General features: G+C 54.4%; 1 protein-coding gene across 3 annotated transcripts in view; it reads right to left on the reverse strand.

Annotated features, from left to right (window-relative positions):
* Nucleotides 1-17,465, reverse strand: part of SIN3B (SIN3 transcription regulator family member B) — a 50,496-nt gene that overhangs the window by 4,717 nt on the left and 28,314 nt on the right. The window contains exons 9-15 of one of the 3 annotated variants that reach the window (XM_021930847.2): nt 12,546-12,753; nt 12,126-12,221; nt 11,308-11,424; nt 9,544-9,782; nt 8,670-8,853; nt 5,156-5,771; nt 3,829-3,998 (exon numbers count right to left, since the gene is read on the reverse strand). In XM_021930847.2, the coding sequence (XP_021786539.1) occupies nt 3,829-3,998; nt 5,156-5,771; nt 8,670-8,853; nt 9,544-9,782; nt 11,308-11,424; nt 12,126-12,221; nt 12,546-12,753 (1,630 nt within the window). Of the gene's footprint in view, nt 1-3,828; nt 3,999-5,155; nt 5,772-8,669; nt 8,854-9,543; nt 9,783-11,307; nt 11,425-12,080; nt 12,222-12,545; nt 12,754-17,465 lie in introns of all 3 variants that reach the window. The other 2 variants (XM_021930846.2, XM_021930848.2) reach the window with 2 other exon arrangements.

Raw genomic sequence — 17,465 nt, forward strand, 5'->3', positions numbered from 1 at the left:
CCGGATCAGATCAGATCAAAACCAGACCAGACCAGACCAAAACCAAACCAAACCAGACCACACCAAAACCAGACCACACCAAACCAAAACCAAATCAAAGCAGACCAGACCAGACCAAATCAAAACCAGACCAGACCAGATCAGACCAGACCAAAACTAGACCAGGTCAGACCAAAACCAGACCAGACCAGACCAAATCAAAACCAAATCAGACCAGACTAGATGAGACCAGACCAAAACCAGACCAGACCAAATCAGACCAAACCAAAACCAAACCAAACCAAACCAGAGCAAAATCAGACCAGACCAAACCAGACCAAATCAAAACCAAACTCAAACCAGACCAGATCAGATCAGACCAGACCAGACCAAAATCAGACCAGACCAGACCAAATCAGACCAAATCAAAACCAAACCAGACCAGACCAGATCAGACCAGACCAAATCAAAACCAAACCAGACCAATCAGACCAAATCAGACCAAATCAAAACCAAACCAGACCAGACCAGACCAGATCAGATCAGACCAGACCAAACCAGACCAAACCAAAACCCAACCAAACCAGACCAGACCAGATCAGGCCAGACCATACCAAAACCAGACAAGACCAGGTCAGACCAGGTCAGACCAAAACTAGATCAGACCAGACCTGAACAAAACAGACCAGGCCAGATCAGACCAAGCCAGACCAGCAAACCCTGTGTGCGTGTGAGAAACACATAGAAAAGACACGGAAAAAAATGTTCCAAAGCAAACCCTGGAATGAGCTGAAGGTGGTATGAGTGCAGGCTGTTCCTTTCCCCTAAATGCTTGGATGTAAATACACTGCTACTCCTTTCACCTTTGCACTGAAGAAGGAAGGAATGGAAACAGCAGGGGTTGTGGGGCAGACAAGGCTGGTGTGAAACACCCGCTTGTACAGCCCAGGCCCTGGTCAGGGGACCACACTGCCTGGGGGTTCCGTGTGCAGCTTTGGTGAATGGATACAATACCACCTGGACACGCACAGGTTTCAGACAGCACCTGGCACACAGCAGGTGCCCACTGAATGCCTACTGCTACTGCTAAAAAACAGCAATTTTGGTGATAAAGGAGGCAGAGTTCAGACATGGCCTCAGGGTGACGCTATAAAACAGCACATGGAGAGGTCTGGAGTGAGCACTGGCCCAGTGAGCTGCCAGGTGGGGTTTTCCAGGAGCTACAGCCAGGGCAGCAATGAGGCTCTGGACTTTCACGGCTCCAGCCAGACAACCCATTTTCATTGCCTTTTTTTTTTTTTTTTGAGATCGAGTCTCGCCTGTCGCCCAGGCTGGGAGTGCAGTGGCTGTAGGATTCAGCTTCACTGGCAGGTGCCCCGCCTCCCTGGTTTACGATTCTCCGCCAGCCTCCTGAGGCACCAGACTACATGCTCACCACCTCGGGCCTGCTAGTTTTGTATTTTAGTGAGATGGGGTTTCACTGGTTAGCCAGATGGTCTCGATCTCCTGACTCCTCATGATCCGCCTCCGCCTCTCGGCCTCCCAAAGTGCTGGGATTACAGGCTTGAGCCACCGCGCCTGGCTCATTGCTTTGTTTTTAAGAGGTTCTAGAGGAGATATTTATGGAAGTGGGAGATTCTTTTAAAGCACTAATCAATGCTTTCCATAAACCATCTGGTCCAATCTCCTGGTGCCACAAGCAAGGCTGCTGTCCCCAAAGCCATGGCCCATGAGGGGTGCCCGGCCTGGGAGGGCAGACTGCCAGCCCCCGGCATCCCCCTCATCGCTGCCCCAACACCGTGCGCTGGGCCCTGGGCGTCCTCTCTCCAGGCTGCCCCATGCGTGTCTCCCTCACTGGGGGAGCGGCCACTGCTGTGGACGGTGATGGGCAGGGACCTGTTTCGGGCACACAGAGGGAAAGTGGAGGAGGCTGAAGTGACGGTGTCGGAACGCAGCTGTGGGTTTCACGAAGTCCTTGTGGCCAGACATAGAAATCCTCCCAGTCACCAACAAGGCAGACTCGACGGAAACAGGCACAAACACCGTGGACAGCTTTCCACGAGAAAAGATGTCCCAACAGCCATGAAAGGTCAAGGCCCCAACCACACACATGAACCATCAGGGAAATTTAATGTGAGCCCACCGAGATTCGAACAGCTCCCAGCTGATGGAGAGACGCCCCAGGGAGGACACGGAGTGCGGCCTGGCACAGCAATGGTAGGAGTGACCCAGGAAACTGAAAGTTTCCATCAGTGAGGCACACCTCTCTCTGCCTCACCCCAAGGGCAGCAGCAGAAATGTACATGGACGGCCACGAGACGCACCCACAGGGCACCACCCATGCCTGTCCTCAGGAGACAGGTGGACGGAGTCGGGGTCGTTCCTGGGAATCCTTGGCTGGTTGATCTCAACACAGGAATCTCACAGAATGACAGTCCCAGGATGCAGCCGGGCACTGTGTGCTTCTGTTAACACACGGCTCAAGACCAGGGATCTACCTCTGTGTAGAAATCAGGGTTGTGATGCCGGGTGCCGTGGCTCACGCCTGCAATCCCAGCACTTTGGGAGGCAGAGGCAGGTGGATCATCTGAGGTCAGGAGTTCAAGACCAGTCTGGCCAACATGGTTAAACCCCTCCTCTACTAAAAATACAAAAATTAGCCGGGTGTGGTGGCGTGCACCTGTAATCCCAGCTACTTAAGAGGCTGAGGCAGGAGCACTGCTTGAACCCAGGAGGCAGAGGTTGCAGTGTGCTGAGATCGTGCCATTGCACTCCAGCCTGGGTGACAAGAGCAAAACTCTGTCTTAAAAAAAAAAAAAAAAGAAGAAGAAGAAATCAGGGTTGTGAGTGTCCATGGGTGGCAGGTGGCTGGGTGGGGACACAGGGGCAGGGGTTCTTTTGATGAAAGCCCACCCATCTGCCCCCTTCAAATTTGGGGACTTTTCTGCGTGTGCATTTTACTTGCATTAAGCAGTCTTGAAAACCTGGAAGGAAACATCCTGTCTGAAATGCTTCTTGTGACTGTGTCTGGGTGGGAGAGTAATGGCATTATTTTTTTCCAGCTTTCTTCCCGCTTTATGACGAACAGCCTCACTGGGTGACCAGGAAACGGAGGTCACCATGAACAATGACTCTGGCAGAAACCAAGCAGGACCCACGTCCTGGAACCACACCCAGCTCGTCTGGGATGTCTGCTGTTTATGTTTACGTGACTGGTTTCCTTGCGTTGACATTCAGCGGGGGCCGGGTTTTTGCTACGACTAAAACCAACGCGGATGAACACCACTGCTCCCACCCTCCCCCAGGATAAGTGGGTTAAGGTTTTTTCCATGTTGTCAATTTATCCTCAAGAACGGTTTGTCAACAGGAACTCAGAATAAAAACCTGTACACAAATATTCAGAGCAGTAGTGCTCACAATCTCTGTAAGGCAGCCACAGCCGAGACGGAGAAACGAAACGTAGCTACCCATGCAACTTACTACTACAGAGCCATAAATAGGAATGGAGCACGAGGGAAATCCAGAGGCAGAAAGCAGATGACTGGATGTCAGGGGCTTGGGCGGCGGAATGGGGAGTGGCTGCTGATGGGGACGGGGTGTCCTTTTGGAAAGATGAAATGTTCTGGAACTAGACAGAGGTGGTGGTTGCACAATATTGTGAATGTACTAAATGTTACCAAACTGAACATCCAAATGGGTAATTTCACATTATGTAAATTTTGTCTCGATTAAGAAAAAACAGGATAGGTTTGCTGTGCCGACCACGGGCCCCCTTCCCAGGTGGGAGTGAAGTGACGGCAGGGCCATTTCCAGCGTCCTCAGGGGCGGCCCCGCCCCGGCCCGGCTCACCTGCCGCGCGATGTTCTGCACCAGCTTGTCCATGGTGAAGCCCACGTAGGCGTGGATGGTGAACATCTCGCGCAGCGTGTCCTCGTACTGCGTGGGGTCGATGCTGCCCTCCAGCAGGCTCCGCACCATGTCCAGGAAGGCTGGGTAGTACTCCTCCAGCTCCACTTCACCTGTGGAGACACACAGCTTCATCCACATGCCTCCTGGAGTGCACAAAGCCACGCAGGCCAAGCTCTGGCACCACAGAGCCCCAACAAATGCCCCCGTGGGGCCCAGCAGCCCTCACCCGCCACCCCTGGGGCAAATCTGGGAATCACGAGGAAACCCAAGTAGCTGGTGTTCACTGCCACCCTCCCTGAGGCTGCCTAATCTGGCCGGCAACCCACGGATGGCACAGAGAGTGCTGTGGAGCCAGGCATGGTGGCCCGTGCCTGTAATCCCAGCACTTTGGGAGGCCGAGGCAGCCGGATCACCTGAGTTCAGGAGTTTGAGACCAGGTTGACTAAAATGGTGAAAACCTGTCTCTATTAAAAATACAAAAAATTGGGCCGGGCACAGTGCCTCATGCCTGTAATCCCATCACTTTGGGAGCCTGAGGCAGGTGGATCACAAGGTCAGGAGTTTAAGACCAGCCTGGCCAAGATGGTGAAACCCCGTCTCCACTAAAAATACAAAAAAAATTAGCCGGACATGGTGGCGGGTGCCTGTAACCCCAGCTACTCAGAGGCTGAGACACAGAATTGCTTGAACCTGGGAGGCAGAGGCTGCAGTGAGATCACACCACTGCACTCCAGCCTGGGCGACAGAGCAAGGCTCCATTTCAAAAAAGAAATACAAAAAATCAGCTGGGCATGGTGGCGAGCGCCTGTAATCCCAGCTACTTGGAAGGCTAAGGCAGGAGAACCACTTGAACCCAGGATAGTGGAGGTTGCAGTGAGCTGAGATCCCGCCACTATACTCCAGCCTGCGCAACAGCGCAAGACTCCATCTCAAAAAAAAAAAAAAAAAAAAAAAAGGAAAGGAAAAGGGCACTGTGGAGCTGGGCCGTGACGGCTCCACGAGAAGGCCCATGAGAAACAAAGGTTCCCCGGGCAGGAGAGGGTGCTACACCCAGGACAGGTGCCAGTGCCGGCGGAGCCTGGGCAAGGGGTACCTGAGACCTCTGTCTTACGCTGGCAACTTCCTGTTTGCAATTTCCCATCTGAAATCACAGAATTCTCTTAAAATGAAAAGCCAGGAAGAAAAGTAACAGGACATGTCAGATCATGAGCTGTGACCCCAAACCCCAGGCACCCCCCGGGGCCTCCGGCAGGCTTCGGAGCCTTACTGGGCTGCTTCAGCCGCAGCTCCATGGCGGGGTCGCTGCCCTTCTCCCTGCGGCCCTCACACAGCAGCTTCTCCCGTTCCTTCTCGGTCCGATACTCCAGGAGCTGCTTCTGCGCCTGGCGGTAGATCTTCAGCAGCCTGGAGCACAGGGTCTGGTGCAGGCGCAGGAAGAAGTACCAGTTGTTGTTGGCAAAGAAGAGGCTGTAGACATCGTCCAGAGGCTTGTGTGGCGGTGGGGGTGGCGGGGGTGGCTGCTCAGTGGCCGGGGCATCCCCAAAGGCCCCCTTCTCCTCTGGGGGGCTACTGTGGGGTCCTGGCGCCGGCTTCTTCCGTTCGCTGGGGTCTGTGCTCTGCCCCTGGGGGCTGTCCCGGTCCTCGTCGGCTGACTCCTCAGAGGCGCCCAGGTCCAGCTGCTGAGAGAAGAAGAGGCTGGGCACGAACTGGTGCAGCAGCTGGTGGATGGTGCCCTGGTCCTCCTTCTGGATGGCCGGCTGCCGCTTCACGTAATAGCTGATGAGCGCTGCTGCATCCTCCAGGATCTGTCGGTCCTCGTACACGAAGATGAGGTGTGGCTCGCTAGAGGGGGCGCTGCGGCCCTCCGAGTGCTGCTCCTGGTGCTGTGGGGGAAAGGGCGGCCATGAGACGGAAAGCCACCCAGCACCCAGAGGACCCCCCATGCCCATTCACAAGTCGCTGTTAACTGGGCCACCAAGGTGGACGAGTGCTGCCCGGAGCAGGATGGGTGGCCAACGTCGGGGAGAGGCAGGGCCTGGGGGGCGGGTCGCTTGCCTCAACCTCCTGTGCAGCCCCACGTGCCCCTGGTCCCCTCTCCGGAAGCAAGGCAGACCCAAGTCATCCCGGGACCCAGTCGGAGGAGCCGAGAGGATTCTGAGATGTGGGGCAGGGTTCACAGGGGATCAGCCCAGCTCTAGGGCAGAATGGGGGCCCTATGGCTCAGCAAGGGGAAACCTCTGAGGCCGACCTCCTCCTACTGACAGCAACGGTGGCGCCTGATTCCAGCTTGACCGGGGCTGCCCATACCACGCTATCGATGAGGTCAAGGAGGCACAGGGTGAGCTGTGAACTCTCTGCCGCTGCCCTCCATCTACTACCCAGGAGGCCTGCAACTGCTCACATCTGAAGCCCTGCATGCCCATCATCACCAAGTCCCCACCTCCGCTGCTGTCACCCGCCAGCCCCTGCACGTGCTTGCTACCACCGTCATGTCACCAGCCTTCCCACCAGCCTGCTCCAACCGTTCTCCTCACTGGGTCCAGGGTGATTTGGCCCACAGGAGCATGGTCACCTCAACTAACACTCCTGAGGCACTGTCCCTCAGAAGATGCCAGCCCTTGGGGTGCCCCTCCATAGCCCCGCCAGCCTCACGGCCCCCAGGCTCCTTCCTGCGATGCTTCAGGGCGCCGAGCTCCCTCCTGTGTGTGCAGGGCCTTTGCACATGACCATTTGCTCTCGCTCCCTGGAAAACCCTGTCCCAGGCTCACCCCTCCCCTTGGTCTTTATCCAGATCACGACTTTCATTCCCTCACACCGTTAAGACAATCACCCCTTCCTCCAGCCTCCCACACCACCGTCCTGGCACCCAGTGCCTCTGCTGGGCGGCCCCAACCCCTCAGGGAGGGAGGCAGGGAGGCCGACGCACTGGGGCTCTTGGGGAAAGTGAGCATGGACGCTGTCTCTGCAGGCTCCCAGGCGAAGGACCAGGTCTCCCAGCAGCCTGAGGTTTCCCTTCCTCCTCCCCTGCAGGGCAGCGTAGAGGCTGGTGGGGCCAAGCACGCTGAGCTGGTTCCTAGGAGTCTGCACGCTCAGCCCTGTTCAGGGCTCTTCAGTGTGACCTCCGCCCTCTGACCGCTTCCTAAGTCCCCCAGGTCTCACTGATGCCATAAACACTGAAAATTCCTTTACAGTCCCCTCTGAAGCACGATCCCCATGTCTGTGACCCGTAACCATGCTTTGTAAACTGTGTGATGGAATGGGGGTCTGACTTTGGAACTCATCAAGGACCTGCATGTGCAGAGATCTGTCAGGCCAGGGGGCCAACCTTGGTGACCCTTGCCTCATCAGCCCCAGCCCCAGGGAGGGACCCAGGAACTTGGGGTCTCATTGGTGGATTTTCAGGGCTACTTCATCATCTGCACTTTGCAGACACTACAGACCCACAGAACCTATGCAGGGTCTTGGGCTTGGGGATCCGTCGAGGACTAGAGTGAGGAAGCCAGAGCGGCTGTGGGTAGGCCTGGGGTGAGGGTGGCCCATGGGGAGGGAGGTGGGAGGGAAGGGGGTCCCCACAGTCCCACAGGCTCTGGGAGAGGCCTTGGGCCAGCAGCCTGGCTCTTGTGGATTCCGTTTCTATGTTGTAAAAGGAGCGACCGCTCACTGTGCAGTGGCAGGAGCAAGACACCAAATCAGGTGAGGCACCGCCCCCTGCCCAGGTGGGCACCAGGCTGACAATGCAGCCCATGCCGTGATCTGGGCACTGCCTGGGGAGCAGAGTGCCCTCCCCAGCCACCTCCTCAAGAGTGTCCAAGGACCTTCCCGACAGCTGGCTGTCACTATGCCCAGCACCCTGCCAAGCTTCCCCCTTCAGGATCCTGCAGGCAGGCACTCCCTACGCACAGCCACTAACAGGCCCAGTTCCTGGCAACCTGAGGGTCCCGCTGGCCTTGGTTCTGTAACTCAGGCCTTGTGAGCCCGCAGCGAGGACATGCAGCCGAAAGCCTCGAACCCACTGACTGAGAGCCCTGGCCCCCTGCAACCAGCCCAGGCAAATGCAACCTCTTGTGCCTCGGTTTCCCCACTGGTAAAATCAGAATAATGACGCAGCAGAGTCAGGTTCAGGAGTGAGGTCAGATGATATATGACTCCTTCTGCATTGCTAACACCAGTGCCCTGCACAGTCGGCAAGAAAGAAATGAAGGCTGCTGCCACCTGCCATCTAAGCTGAAGTCCGTCACTGCCCCACAGGAGGGACGGAGACTTCTCTAGACAACGGCAGAGTTGGCCAGGCACGATGGCTCACGCCTGTAATCCCAGCACTTTGGGAGGCCGAGGCGGGTGGATCACAAGGTCAGGAGTTCAAGACCAGCCTGGCCAACATGGTGAAACCCCGTCTCTACTAAAAATACAAAAATTAGCCAGGTGTGGTGTCACGTGCCTATAGTCCCAGCTACTCGGGAGGCTGAGGCAGGAGAATCGCTTGAACCAGGGAGGCGGAGGTTACAGTGAGCTGAGATCGCACCACTGCACTCCAGCCTGGGCGACAGAGCGGGCAAGACTCTGTCTCTAAACAAACAAACAGACAATGGCAGAGTTGCTGGTTCTCCTAGGGCAGGCCGCAGGCTGGGCATCACAGAGACATGAACCCTCGCCTTGACACAGCCCTGAAAGGGCAATGCCACTACTCCACCTAAGCACCAGGGAAACAGAGGCACAGACCTGGCGGTCGGGAGAGCCAGGATCCCACCTCCGCCAGCCGGCAGGGCTAGGGAAGGCTGTACCTCGTCGTAGACGCTCTCGATCTCGTTGAGCAAGCTCTTGGAGCGCAGGGCCTTGGTGTCGTTCTGCTTGAAGTTCACAGCCTGGTGGTCGAGGGACTTGAGGTACGCCTTCTCATACTGCTCCCGCCAGATCTTGTTGAAGCCCTGCTGGGCCTCCCGCCACTCCTCTTCCTTGGCCTTCAGCCTGTGGGGAGAAGAGGGGTCAGCACCAGGGACAAGCCAGGGTATCCTCCCTGAAGCATCCCGGGGCTGGCCTGTCTTCCTCTGGGACTTGACTGGGGGCCCAGGATCCAAGCCCAGCCAGCTCCCAGCCTAGTCTATGCAGTGGGCTCTGTGCACGTCAGAGGAAGGGCGTGATGGCCTTACAGAGCCAATGTGGCCGGCTTCCCGGTTCCTCCGCCTCCTCCCAGGCACCCAGCACTCTCCGCATGGCTGCTAGCTCAGCCACTCAGGTCCCTTGCTCAGCTGTGAGGCCCAAGAGGAGAGGGACTGGGTCTGCCTCACTCAGCTGCGTAACCCCAGGGCCAAGCATTGCACCTGCCTTAAAGTGGCCACTTGATAAATACCTGTTCTCTAGCACCGGATGGTGTCCGAGATGCAGCGTTAAATAAAATGCAAGCCACAGTGTAGTGGTTGCGTCTGACTCTTAAAGCAGTTTAGATGTCTAGATGTGATTATGTGCAAGGTGGAAAGTCCTAGAAGGTCACAGTGCTCTCCTCTCAGGAGTGGGAGACTGGGAAATACAGGAAGCCAGCCCTAGGCCTCAGACCTCCCCTGGAGATTACCCCTGTTGACAAACAGCACTAATGAGCTCTCCAGGGGCTCCCTGCGGCAGGGAAGGGAAGGGAAGAGAAGGCGGGATGCCGCAGGGCACCTTTTCAGGACAACAGGGACAGCGGTGACGGGGTTCTTCTTGAGGCTCTCGATGATCTCCGGGGCCTTGTCGCCATAGATGCGATAGATGGCACGGCGCTGGATCACCTCCGACGTGCCCCCGAGGGAGTCGTCCAGCCGGAACTTCTCCTGGTCTTCTGGCGCCATCCGAGAAAGCTTCTTCTGCACGCTTTCCAACACGCGGATCGTGGCCAGGTTCGTCTCCAGGACAACGTCTAACTATGGAAAGGAAGGCAGGAAGGGGTCAGCCACTGGGGAACTCAAGAGGCCTCAGGGAGGGGCCTGGGACCTCAGAGAGCAAAGGATTTTGGGGGTGGGGGGTGGTGTGTGTGTGTGTGTAGGAGACAGGGTCTTGCTCTGTCACCCAGACTGAAGTGCGGTGGCACAATTACAGCTCACTGCAGCCTCAACCACCTGGGCTCAAACGATCCTCCCACCTTGGCTTCCCAAGTAGCTAGGAATATAGGTGTGCACCACCATGCCTGGCTAATTAAAAAAATTTATGGCCCGCTGCGGTGGCTCACGCCTGTAATCCTGGCACTTTGGGAGGCTGAGGCAGGCAGATCACAAGGCCAGGAGTTCGAGACCAGCCTGACCAACATGGTGAAACCCCGTCTCTACTAAAAATACAAAAATTAGCCAGGAATGGTGGTGTGTCTGTAATCCCAGCTACTCAAGAGGATCGCTTGAGGCCAGGAGTGTGAGACCAGCCTGGGGAACATAGTGAGACCTCATCTCTACAAAAAAAGTTAAAAAAAAAAACAACAACCTGGGCATGGTAGTGTGCACCTGTGGTTCCAATTACTCAGGAGGCTGAGGTGGGAGGATCATTTGACCCTGGGAGGTCAAGGCAGCAATGATCCATGATCGTGCCACTGCACTTTCAGCCTGGGAGACAGGGCAAGCAAAATAAATAAATAAATAAAAGTTTCTTTAACGTAATTTAAATTTATTTTTATTTTATTGCCCAGGGTGGAGTGCAGTGGCTCGATCTCGGCTCACTGCAGCCTCGGCCTCTCTGGCTCAAGCAATTCTGCCTCAGCCTCCCGAGTAGCTAGGATTACAGGCACCCGCCACCAAGCCCGGCTAATTTTTGTATTTTTGGTAGAGATGAGGTTTCACCATGTTGCCCAGGCTGGTCTCAAACTCCTGAGCTCAAATGATCCACCTGCCTTGGCCTCCCAAAGTGCTGGGATTACAGGTGTGTGCCACCACACCCAGTCCAAACAAAATTTTTTTTTTTTTTTTTTTGAGGCGGAGTCTCGCTCTGTGGCCCAGGCTGGAGTGCAGTGGCCGGATCTCAGCTCACTGCAAGCTCCGCCTCCCGGGTTCACGCCATTCTCCTGCCTCAGCCTCCCGAGTAGCTGGGACTACAGGCGCCCGCCACCTCGCCCGGCTAGATTTTTGGTTTTTTTTAGTAGAGACGGGGTTTCACTGTGTTAGCCAGGATGGTCTCGATCTCCTGACCTCGTGATCCACCCGTCTCGGCCTCCCAAAGTGCTGGGATTACAGGCTTGAGCCACCGCGCCCGGCCAAAATTTTTAAACAGAAAAAAAAAGTGCCATCTGGTAGCCAGCCCAGAGGCCAGCAAGACCCAGCAGGAAGCTTCCAGGAGCTGCTGGAATGTGCTGCAATCCCTGCTCCTAAAAGGAGACTGGCACAGTGGAGGAGGATCAGGACGCATGTCCTGTGGAGAAGGGGGACAGGCATGTGCCGGGGGGCCTGGCCACAGCAGCACACACACCTCGAAGCGCTCGTCCTCACAGCGGTGAAGTTGCTCCTCGTATGGTGTCTTCTTAGAGCTGACGAAGGTGGAGTCCTCAGACCAGGAGGGGAAGGAGACCCAGGTGTCATTCAGTACCTGCATCGAGAGGAAACGCTGTGAACGGCGCTGCATGCCCCAGGAGCCAAGATTTGCTGTTAGCCAGTGTAGAAAGTACCTAGATATATAATACAATCCTGATTACATGAAAGGCAACTGCCTTATACAAATGGGAAGGTGAATCAAGTTTTTAAGGGAAAACATGACTTTGGTCAAGTGAACACTCCCTTGGTATCCTGGGAGATTGGTTCCAGAACCACCCCTGGAGACCCAAATCCACAGATACTCAAGTCCCTGATGTCAAATGGAATCCTATTTGCATATAACCTATGCAAAATCATCTCTAGAATACTTATACCTAATGCAATGTAAATGCTGTGTAGATCATTGTTACACTGCATTCTTAAAATGTGGATTACGCTTTATTGCTGTACTGTCATTTTTTGGTTTCTCTCTCCCCACATATTTCAATCTATGGTTAGTTGAAACCACAGATGAGGAACTTGCAGATATGGAGGGCTGATTTCATTTCAGATATTGGTAAATTCTCTCTGCAAAGGGTCAGAGAGCAACTATCTCAGACTTTGCAGGCCATCCCGGATGAATACTCAACTCTGCCTTTGTGGTGAGAAAAGCAGCCACAGGCAATATGTAAATGAATGGTTGTGTCTGTGTGCCAATAAAACTTTATTTACAAACACAGGCAGCGGGCCAGGGCCCATGGGCCAGAGTTTGCTGACCCCTGCACTATATCCTGGAATCCAGCAGGTACTCTTGAACTTGGACATGCAGTAATCGTCTGTCCACGAACCCTGGAGAAGTGTCCAATGGTCAAGCTAAACAGAAACACACTGAGGTCAGTGAGCCCGGGACGGAGCAGAATCATGGCAGCAATAAACCTAAGTCAAATAACAGATGAATAAGCTGAACTCCACATTATCCCTGCCACTCTGTGTTTTGCCAAAACTACCAGCAGGGTACAACACTGTTGTCTCTGCTCAGGTGGTTTTGCTGGGCCACATCCCAGCACCACCCATAACCCAACATTCAGGAGGGCTGAGCACACAGCATTTCATTCAAAACGGGGGTATTGGGTGTTTGCTGGGGAGGGGTGGGGGATGCACCATGTCAGCGAACATGTGAGCCCCAGGGAGCACTACCTCCTTGCAGATGGCCGTCCTCCCGCTGCACTTGGGCTGCTGGTAGGTTTTGGGGAGTGCCCGGTAGCTGGATCCTATGCGCTTGCAAGATGCATAGTCGATTTCCCGGCTTATCCCGTCCCCGGATCTGTCGCTCATGGGTGGCGCGAAGGACAGCTCTTTTACCCCTAGGAAGGACTTGAACTGTGCAAACAGCTCTGGAAATTTCCTTCAAAGATAAAGAAAAATGGTAACTGGTCATCCCTCGGGCCTTCTGAGAGGGATCTGGAGATTTTAGAATGGCTTCATGTGGACATTACAGCTTAAACAGAGTCAGAATTCAACATCATGGACACAAATGAGAGGCGGAAGAATCCAATACACAGGAAGTCACTGCGAGTCCCGAGGTGTGTGAATGAATGGGCCTCCCACCCCTCTGTCACACACCAGGTCCCTTCCTGTGCCTATTGACCCCATACTCACAGGGAGGCTTTGAAATACACCAGAAAAGATGACTTGAACTGGCAGAAGCTGGAGCCCATGACATTCCCTGACTGGAAGAGGCCAGGCTTGAGGCCAGGGAGCGGCAAGCCACAGCCAGTCTGCCCACTGCCTGTGTTTTGTTTGGTTTGGTATATATATATATTTTTTAGAGACACTGTCTCACTCTGTTGCCCAGGCTCAAGGGCAGTGGCATGATCTCAGCTCACTGCAACCTCAAACTCCTGGGCTCAAGAGACCCTCCCACCTCAGCCTCCTCAATAGCTGAGACCACAGGCATGTGCCACTACGCCCAGCTAATTTCTTTTGTTTTTTTTTTTGAGACAGAGTTTCACTCGTCGCCCAGGCTGGGGTGCAATGGCACAATCTCGGCTCACTGCAACCTCCACCTCCTGGGCTCAAGCTATTCTCCTGTCTCAGCCTTCCGAGTATCTGGGATCACAGGCATGCACCACCACGCCTGGCTAAATTTTGTATTTTTAGTAGAGACAGGGTTTCACCATGTTGGTCAGGCTGGTCTCAAACTCCTGACCTCCAGAGATTCGCCCGCCTCAGCCTCCCAAAGTGCTAGGATTATAGGTGTGAGCCACCATGCCCGGCCAATTTTAAAAATTTTTGTAGAGATGGGGTCTTGCTATGTTGTCCAAGCTGGTCTTGAAGTCCTGGCCTCAAGCGATCCCTTTCACCTCAACCTCCCAAAGTGCTGGGGTGACAGGAGTGAGCCACCATGCCCAGCCATCCCATTGTAAATAAAGTTTCACTGGCCCACAGTCACGTCCACTTGTGTACGCACTGCCTGTGGCCTGCACAAGAGAGGTATGAGTCATCTCCACATAGCCCGTCTGGCCCCTCAGAGATCAAGTTTGCCTATCTCTGATCTACAGTCTTCCCCTCTCATGAGGGAGACTCCTCTCTGTGAACCCCTCTCTGGACACATGCTTGAAAGTCATCAGGTCATGGCTGTGGTTGACGATAGGAAGGCTTTAATGCAAACGACTCTACAATGCCAACTGGATTTCTGTTTAAAATCAGATCTGGTGGTGTGTGCCTGGAATCCCAGCTACTCAGGAGGCCAAGATGGGAAGATCGCTTCAGCTCAAGAGTTTGAGACCAGCCTGGGCAACACAGCGGGACCCCGTCTCTAAGCAGTAACATCAGATCCTACAAAAAAAAAAAGGTGCAGTTACTTTGCTGGTGCCACAATCCTGCAGTCACCCAGCCACCCAGCCCACCCTCCCATAACGATGCCCCCCTCATTGATGTGGCCTCCGTCGTGCCACGTATTTAAGAACCCTATGCCAACTGTGCTCACAAGGAAAACCCACAAGCCAATGGAAACGTAGGGAGGAAAGATACCGACGAAAACGCTGCAGAGATGCCTGAGGCTACTGCTGGGATAAACACAAATCAGGATCGCTAGAAGGGAATGCTGAACCCAGTTCACCCGGCTGCCATGTGGCTGCCAGCTGCGAGGGGCAGTTCCCTGGGCCGTGTTCAGCCGCCCAGCCCAGCTGAGCACCTGACTGCAGGTTGAACACGCAGAGGAATGCCATGTGGTGGTGAATGTTCCTAACCCAACCAAGCATTGTGTCAAGAACACGCAGAGGTCCGCTTCCATTCCCGACCTTGCTCCATACAGACCCTTCCCCTAACGCCCGTCCCCGTATGAGTCTCTGCTGCCGAAACATGGAAACAAGAACAGCTGACTGTCCTGGCACTGACCATCTGCTCAGCGCCTTGCCTTTCAGACTCTCGCCTTTCATGTTCCTTTTGTCTTCCCCTCTAACCTCCTGACAAACCCAGGAGGGAGGTATGGCCATTTTACAAAGACACTGAGGCTCGCTTGGCTAGTAGGAAGCTGAGTCCCAATTCCAACCCGGGGTGGTCATGTGCCCGCTGGGCGCAGGTGCCAACACCAGCTCCACACACAGCCCCCGGGGGCCCCCTGTCCCAGGTGGGACCCAGACTCAGAGAGTGCTGGATTCTGAGCCCAGTGGAGGCGACTCAAGGTGAACGTGCATTCCACGTCCATAGAAAAGGCCCACCTGTGTGCCCACCACCCACGTCACAAACAGACCCCAGGAGCCCCCGTTTTGCCTGAGACTAGAGTAACACCATCCTGCTTCAGACTGTTCTTCATGGCGGTTACAGACCTTCAGCGGCCCAAGAAAGAAAACCCACTGAAAAGATCACCCCAACACGTGCATGCCCGGGACCACCAGGGAAAGGCCTTCTGATGAGCTCAGCTTGACCCGCGAGGGTCGTAGCCTCAGGAGCATTTGATGTCAACACCACTGACAGGGAGGACTAGAGACAAACGCCCACCGTTAGAGACCCTGGTAAGGGACAGTCGCTTAAAAAACGCCCACCGTTAGAGACCCTGGTAAGGGACAGTCGCTTAAAAAATGAGGACATGGGTTCACATCTGATGCTGAAACACTTCCAAGAAATGCTGAGTTAAAAAAAAAAAACAAAAGACATCGAAGCCCAGCCTGACAGCACGCGCCTGTTTACGCTACGCCCAGCAGCCACTGTGCGCAGAAAGCAGAGAACATGCAAAGGGCTGGCTTTGAGGCTGGAGCACCCCGGCTGCTACCTAACAGCACGCTAAGCTCACCTATGAGTGCTTGTCTAGGGTAAGTCAGAGGGATTTGATCTGAGCCTCAGTTTCCTTATTTTTTTGAGACAGGGTCTCACGCTGTCACCCAGGCTGAGTGCAGTGGTGAGATCAGGGCTCTGCCAAAACTCAAGTGATCCAGCCACCTCAGCCTCCCAAGTAGCTACAGGTACACGCCACCACTTCTGGCTAGTTTTTGACGAGGTCTCACTATGTTGCCCAGGCTGGTTGAGTTTTTTTTGTTTGTTTTGAGACAGCTCGCTCTGTTGCCCAGGCTGGAGTGCAGTGGTGCAATCTCGGCTCACTGCAACCTCTGCTTCCTGGGTTCAAGCAATTCTCCTGTCTCAGCATCCCGAGTAGCTGGGACTACAGGCACAGGCCACCGTCTGGCTAATTTTTTTTTATTTTTAATAGAGATGGGGTTTCACCATACTGGTTACGCTGGTCTTGAACTCCTGACCTCAGGTGATCCACCCGCCTCGGCCTCTCATAGTGCTAGGATTACAGGCGTGAGCTACTGTGCCAGGCCGTGGTCTTAAACTCCCGGATGCAAGTGCTCCTTCCCCCTCGGCCTCCCAAAGTGCTGGGATTACAGGCATGAGCCACCACGCCTGGCCCCTCACCTTTAAAATAACTAGGAACTGTATTGAAATGCATCAAATATGTTTTAACTTTATGAATTACTTAAGATGCTAAAAAAAAAAAAAAAAAAAGAAAGCAAAGGACTTAATTGGTACCCTTGGGAAGATGACATGAAAGCAGCTCATCACTCGAGGCTGTGACTAGGGAGGAATCGAGACTGTAGTCAAGCAGCTATCCTGGGCCACGGCGATCCTCCTATGCATCCCCAAATGAGTGAGCAAACCTGGGAGGCTAATATCACAGAAATAACAGGGACAGGGACAGGTAGAGGGGCATAAGGACAGAAATTGTAAGGACTAGAATTGGAGGGAACCAGAGGTGAGACGTATTAGAAAACAAAACCCAGGGCCTGGGCACCATGGCTCACACTTGTAATCCCAGCATTTTGGGAGGCCGAGGCAGGCGGACCACTTGAGGCCAGGAGTTTGAGAGCAGTCTGGCCAAATGGCAAAACTCCGTCTCTACTAAAAATACAAAAATTAGCCGGGCGTGGTGGCGGGCACCTGTAGTCCCAGCTACTTGGGAGGCTGAGGCAGGAGAGGCACTTGAACCCAGGAGGCGGAGGTTGCAGTGAGGCGAGATCGCACCACTGCATTGCAGCCTGGGCGACAGAGTGAGACTCTGTCTTGAAAAAAAAAAAGAAAGAAAGAAAAAGAAAAAGAGAGAGAGAAAGACAGAGAGAGAGAGAGAGGAAGGAAGGAAGGAAGGGAGGAAGGGAGGGAGGGGAGGAAGGAAACAAAACCTGGATGGGCGTGAGACTGAGCCATGTATTTGGCGTCCACCTGGGTGGCTGCACCGTCATTAGTGCAGGAGGTGGTCACTCCTGAAGTCAGGACACTCTTGCAGTGAGATGGGCAGGGACTGGAACGGTACACGGGGGCTCCTGGAGTCTGTTTTTGAGGGGGTGGTGGGCAAATGGGTGACTGCTTAATAAAGATTCAAGCCATTTGTCAGCCATGTGGGTTCTTGGGTCTGTGCTTTATTTTACATTATATTACCATTGCTCCCAGGCCCGTCCACCCAGTCCCAGTCCCCTCCTGAGGCTGACCTGGCCACCAGGGGTTAGAAGCTGCTGTTAGACCTGACCCGCTAATGAGGCTTCCCTTTGTGCAACAGAGTAATTTTTTTTTTTTTTTTTTGATACAGGGTCTCACTCTGTCACCCAGGCTAGAGTACACTGG

This window comes from Papio anubis, chromosome 20 (assembly GCF_008728515.1).
Source record: "Papio anubis isolate 15944 chromosome 20, Panubis1.0, whole genome shotgun sequence".
Lineage (NCBI taxonomy): Eukaryota > Metazoa > Chordata > Mammalia > Primates > Cercopithecidae > Papio > Papio anubis.